Source organism: Gavialis gangeticus, unplaced genomic scaffold, assembly GCF_001723915.1.
Source record: "Gavialis gangeticus isolate Ggan-Ray unplaced genomic scaffold, GavGan_comp1, whole genome shotgun sequence".
NCBI lineage: Eukaryota > Metazoa > Chordata > Crocodylia > Gavialidae > Gavialis > Gavialis gangeticus.
Genome location: NW_017729004.1, coordinates 5,613,898 through 5,620,043, shown reverse-complemented (window position 1 = coordinate 5,620,043; position 6,146 = coordinate 5,613,898). Strand labels below are relative to the sequence as shown.

General features: G+C 49.4%; 1 protein-coding gene and 1 long non-coding RNA gene across 2 annotated transcripts in view; both read left to right on the top strand.

Annotated features, from left to right (window-relative positions):
• LOC109291174 overlaps positions 1-6,146 on the top strand; it is a 27,039-nt gene that overhangs the window by 13,012 nt on the left and 7,881 nt on the right. The gene's annotated exons all lie outside the window — the stretch shown is intronic.
• CUNH1orf35 (chromosome unknown C1orf35 homolog) overlaps positions 1-6,146 on the top strand; it is a 17,483-nt gene that overhangs the window by 5,729 nt on the left and 5,608 nt on the right. The window contains exons 2-6 of the mRNA XM_019508043.1: positions 746-896; positions 1,749-1,794; positions 2,956-3,038; positions 3,944-4,016; positions 5,111-5,190. Of these exons, the coding sequence (XP_019363588.1) occupies positions 746-896; positions 1,749-1,794; positions 2,956-3,038; positions 3,944-4,016; positions 5,111-5,190 (433 nt within the window). The remainder of the gene's footprint in view (positions 1-745; positions 897-1,748; positions 1,795-2,955; positions 3,039-3,943; positions 4,017-5,110; positions 5,191-6,146) is intronic.

The window sequence follows — 6,146 nt, the reverse complement described above, 5'->3', positions numbered from 1 at the left end:
TCATGCCGCGAAAACACTTCGGGGGCTGCAGCAGTACAAAGTTTCCATACCAATACCGCACAGATGGGCTCTCGCATGTTGCCTGTTCATAAAATGCCACTCTTAGAAGCTTAGTGGCTTGTCCTGTTGCCAACACAACCTTTTTCTGCCATCTGTGAGGGTGCTTGTGTGTCACGTGGCTGCCACACTCCACCCTAGATTTGGCTGCTTTTCAGCGCAGTGGCTTATATAGGGTTAGAAAGCCCTTTGTGGTTCCTTAGTGATGAACAATGCTATATAAACGTAAGGTATCCGGGTATTGTTGGCTTGGGTTTCTATTACGGGGGAGGTTCCTGAGCCATCCCAGTGAGCTGTTACTGGAAGGATAGAGGTTGGGATATATTGGCCGAATAGACTTGCATTTTCAAACAGGTGCCTCTGCAGGATGCCCTGGGCCTGGCTAAGGACAGGAGCTGGGTGGTTCTTGTAGAGCTCTTTGCTCGTGTGCCAGAGCACTTCCCATGGGGGTAACAGCATCTACCCTCTTTGTGGAGAAGCTGAGGCAGAGAGATGAAGTGACTTGGCCAGGATCATGTGGCAGGTCAGTGGCAGAGCCAGGAACTGAACCCAGGTCTCTGATCCCAGTGGATTGGTCCCCATGTGACCCGAGTCATGGATCTGAGTCTGTTCTGCTGCCTGGGCAGCGACGTCTTTACAGGCCGGATGTCCTGGTTCTGCTGACGGCCTCTCTCGTTTTCTGCGGCAGGGAATTCCCTCATGGCTCCGGTGGGAAGGTGGCAGAAGGGGAAGGACCTCACATGGTATGCGAAGGGGAAGAAGGAGGGCGTGCAGATGTCCCGGGAAGAAGAGTTGGCTGCCGTCCGGCTGGCCGAACAGGAGGCCATGATGGCAGCACTGTAAGTTCAGGTGGGATGTATCGCACTGGTGACTTCCACACGCTCAGCGCTGCCTTCTCCAATACGCGTTTCTGGTTGTGAATTGGTAGTCGCAGCCTGGGAAGTCACCTCGGCTTTCCGCCCCACCCTCCTCTGTGGGTGTTTAGTCTGTAGGGAGGGAAGGTGTTGGCCCTCATTTGCCTTCCTGCTACTCATTGCCACATCCACCAGGACTCTGCCTCTGGCAGTTCTCCCTAGATAAAGTGGGTCCTCAGACCAGCTCCAGTTCCCAGGCCATTTGTTTGATACCCCTGAATTAACTGATTCTAGACTTTCTTTTTCTAGCTTTGGCTTATGCAGCAAACCAAAAATGTGCCCAAAGCTGCTATGCAAGTAAAATCTAATTGAAGAGAGAGCAAATGGTTTTTGTTCTAAGAGAAAGTAGGCAAATAAGTAAAATGTGTGAATAACCAATATGCGATGACGCAGAATCTGCTGGGCAGGAGAGGGTTCGACGTGGATGATGTTTAGGATATGCGCTTGTCTGAATGCAGGGATTTGGACTTGAGCTCCCAGGAGGCCTTTCTAGTTCTGTATCCCTAAAATATGATTAACCAAAGAAATGTTTCTGTTTCTGGAGTCTCTTGCACCTGTGGTTCATGGCGTCTCTGGTCTGCTGACCTGGTAATCTCCTAGAGCTGAACTGATGGGGAGTACGTTCATGACAACACCAGATTGAGTCTTTCTCTCTCTCTCTCTGTCTCTCTCTCTGTCTCTCTGTCTCTCTCTCTCTCGGGTGATACGGGAGCCTGACATCGCCTGTTTTTGTTTTGCTTTTTTGTATGATGATATTGTGGATTTGACTTTTTCTAGAGGCTACAAGAATATGAAGAGACACCCCACCGGCCTGAGCAAAGAGGTAACATGGGCCTCCATCCCCTGGGAGCCGTGGCACTTCTGGGCTGGGGGGAAGATGGCATTTCATGATAGCGTAGTCTATCTGGGCTTTGCATGCCAGAGTACTGAAATGAATGCTTTAAACAGAGTGGTGCTTACAAGGATTCACCTTTGGGGAGTGAGGGTGAGGTTTCAGCCTTTAGAGTCAGAAACAGGTCTGTAGGAAAGGTTACTTGGTCCTCAGTTACATATTGCTCCCTAAAAAATGTTTCTGCCCCCTTTAAAAAAAAAAAAAAAAGTGCATCCAAAACCCCAAACACTTTCTGATTCCCCACCTTGCTTCTCTTCTGGTCTCAGACTGATGGAGTAGCCAGTCTCTTCAGGAGCACGGAGGCCTAGCAGGAAAAAGTACTCCTGGAGAAGCCATCTCTCCCCTTCATCCACCTTCTTAATTGCAGGTGCAGAGTATGGAGAGAGGAGAGAGCTGGGGAGCATCCTGAGGTGCAAGGCATTCTGGGAATTGTAGTTCTCTAGATTAGCAGTGGAGAGCTACTCTTGGGTGGAGTGGCATTTTCAAATCCCCCCCCCAGTTTTTTGGCACCAAAGCCTGTGTCCAGAGAGCAAAAAATGATGCTTACAGCAGCAAAAACCTGGGGATCTGTCACAGCTGTGGTTTGCATCATGGGAAAGCTGGGCTTTAAAGCTGCTTTCAGCCCGTGTCACGGCAGTGGGGCTGGAGACACTGAGATGCAATGCGATTTGAGCATGGAAGTGGGGAGCCAGACAATAGCAGGAGTGAGGTGGCTTTTGCAGCCCAGTACCTAGGGATTAGGCAGAGCAAAAACTGAGCTGCATTTGCTATGGGGAAGCTATTATTTCCAGTCCTCTTTTACAAGTGGGATAACACCTTAATACCCTCCTGAGTCTCAACCCGGTGCCCTTTCCACCAGGCGAAGGCCAGCTGCTTCCTCTGTGGTACTTGCTTATCCCAGAGGATTTTTGCACGGTTTGGTTGATGGGAGTCACGAAGTGACATGCAGCTTCTTTGGCCCCTTCTCCTTTTCATGCCCTGTCAGGGGTCACACCAGTCTCTCCTGCCACGGGGAGGTTGGTGCTACCAGCTTGCCCAATTCATTGTTCAGTCCCACAGACGTAATGTTCCTTCTCGCCTGTCTGTCCGCAGGACCTGGCCGAGGTCTGTAAGCGCGACGGAGTGGAACAGGAAGATAAAGATGTGGATCGTGTGGTGGGGCTGGGGAGCTCAAGGTAGGGGGCTGTCCTCTTACAAGGAGGAAACTGCAGTGCTTTCCCCTGTTCCTGAAACCGTTCCTGTCTAACACGATCTCTGGCAGCCCTGAATTGGCAGATGTTTTGCTTCTGCAGCTCTCTGCTCCCCGGATCCTCTGCAGGTTTCTCTTCCTGTTGCCCTTCTGTTGTCCTCTGCCACCACTATGGTAGCAGACCATGAATCATCCTGTTGGCCCCCAGAACAGACATGCCAAATAGGAAGCGATGTGATCTAGTAAGTTTAATTAGAACTGACCAATCAGCAGCTTCCTTCTAGGGAAGCAGGTCACATCTTTCTCCAGCAAAGGGAAGAGCATCTTAGTAGCATATTGAGAAGTTCAAAGTGCTGTGTAGGTAGCATTCCTGCAACCACTGCAGACATATGCTACAGATTGTTGTACATCCACAGAGCCCTAACCTGGCTTGACCAGTAAGGATGGAAATGAAACTCAATGGGTCTGCTTCACATAGTACAAGAGGAGTCTAAAGAAACAGAGAGGACCCATTTGTCTGGTCATTTCTGGGCGATCTTGCGGGATAGCAATAATGCTGTGCCCTTTTTTTTTTTGTGGGGTGTCCCATCAAAGGGTTCTAGAGTGATTTATTACCGCCATTGAATCCTTGCAACTCACCCTCTTAAGCAAAGTGATCCCCAGAGGAAGTGCAGGGGTGGCAGAGATTAAAGGGTTGTGCCGAGATCCTGCAGTAACGCTGTGGCAGGGTTGGGAACAGACTTCGGGGACACTGGGCTCCTGAGTCTGGGTGAGGCAAGGACGTTCCTCTGCCGCACTCTAAAAATGTCATTTGCTCAGCTGTGGTTGTGGCACACGTGCACCGGAGAACGTCACCTTTAAGTGCCCACATGGTGTTGCTCTGATTTCCAGTGGCTGTTCTGGCAGAATGACGCTTTCCAAAGAAGACAAAGAGGCAGCCAAGCTGGGGCTTTCTGTGTTCACGGTGAGTCTTTCCAGACTCTGGGTGATGGCTTACTCCTTGGGGCTGGGAAGCTGGGTGCTTGGGAGAGGTACAATTCTTGCTTTGTGGTGTCCCTCCCACCTAAGCCAGTGCTTTGCCGTCCTGTGAGATTGGTTTCCCTTTGCTCATGTTTTGGGAGTGCTTTTGTGTTGGGACTAATCTGTCCCCATGCTGATGTTGGCTCTATGTGGGCCCATGTCCCCTTAACGTCTGAGCATGTTATGATTGCAGCGTAGTTCTGTACCCTGCAGAAGTGCTGCAAGAATATAAGATGGCCTCCATTTTACAGACTGGGGGTGTGAGGCATAGGGAGCTAAGGCTGTGTCTGTACTTGTAGCCATCCTTAAGCGTGTACCTGCCGCTATCCACACTGTGAACCCTTTTCCTTGACTCTCAACAGCAGTTTAACCTGAGCCTGGAAGCTCTGCTGAGATACCGGGTATGAGGCTGACACCCACCCTCCCCCTCATCTCTTGGCCTGTGCTCTCACTGCACTGTGGTATGAACTTACGTAGGCCTTGAGCCCAGGAAGTGCATTGCTCCTCTCTTCCACCTCTTCTGCACCTCATTGCCCCTTCTCTATTGCCCCTGAGTTAGAAACAAACCGTCTACAGGCTGATTCCTAGAAGGGCACCGCAGGGAAAGCTAGGATGCGTCTTAGTGCTGTGCTCACGAAAGAAGAGCAATCTGTGACACTGGTGTGGCAACGAAGTCTGATATAGATAAGGAGGAGATGCCTCATATGACCTCAAGGTTGACCCTAAATATCAGTGTAAGCTTGGCCTAAGTGACCTGCCTGAGGTCAGGGGGGTACTCTGTGGCAGAGGAGGTGATCCTGTCCCCATGATCTTCTGCTGTTCATCTGGATGCTTCCTGAGAACTGGGTGGTGTATTGGTGGGGGATAATGGAGAAGAACCTGACCTGGTTGTCCTCACCTCCATGAACTTTGGGTTTGGACCTGATGTATATCACCAGGATGTTCCTATCCTCAGCTTTGACATCCTCTTAACAGTATCGAGGGCTGATTTGTTAGCAGCATGCTGGTGTGACGCTTTATTTCCTGTTGAAACTCTAGCATCACAAAGTAACCGAGAGTCCAGAGACTTCCAGTGCAAAGAGGAAGCAGGACAAGGAAGAAAAAGCAGAAGAGAAAAGGTAAAAATAGCCTGCTTGCACAGTATCTGCAACTGTCTCTTGGGTGGGGAATGGCAAGAGAAAAGCTGGGTGGATCCAGAAGAATTGTGCCCTTGGTTTGAATTCAGAATACCAGTATTGCCAGCACCTCGCGATTGTTGGCATTGTTCTCAAAGTCTCCATTTCGGGAATGTGAAAATCTTAGTTCTTTCTTATATATAAAAGAAAGAGCTACATTTTTCACATTCCCAAAGCATAGACTTTAACAGCAATGCCCAAAATCATAAGGGTTGGCAGTACTGAAATGCCTTGCAAGGCATGTTTCATGTGTTGTGGATTTTAGCAGCTGGGATCTGTGTAATCCTGAAACAAATTTTGTTCAGGCAGGACTGTTGATAAAGACAGAGTTAATTTATGGGGTGGAAGGAAGAAGCGATGCCCTGGCTGATGTAGCCGGTCACAGGGCTGTGTGTCAAGCCTGTGGGCTGGTTTGTAGGCCTCTTGTCTGATCCATGCAATACATGTTGGGCATCTGTCCTTGGCTCGACTGTCTTAAGTACTTGACCCCTGTTCCTGCAGTATCCAGGCACTTCACGGATGGACTTATCCTTGACCCTACCTCTTGTGAAGCTGGATACTGCTATAATTTGCATCTTAAGCAGATAGCTGTTGCTCACAGACACAAGAAGCTTATAAAGCTGAGACCCCAACCCAGGTCTACGAATTTGGAGGGAAGTGCTTTAACCACTGTGCTGTCCTTCCACTTCAATATGTCAGTTTGATCTGAGATCTTGAGAGATGTTGATTCATCAGCGCCACCAAATCCTCACAGAGCCACGGAAACAAAACAGCCCCACTTCCAGTGTAGGCTGTGAATTAGCCTACGGATGATCCGTATACTTCTGCGGGGTCAATTGCAGCTCTGCTCTGAATGAAGCCCTTGTTCCTTAAAAAAAAAAAAAAAAAAAAAAAAAAAA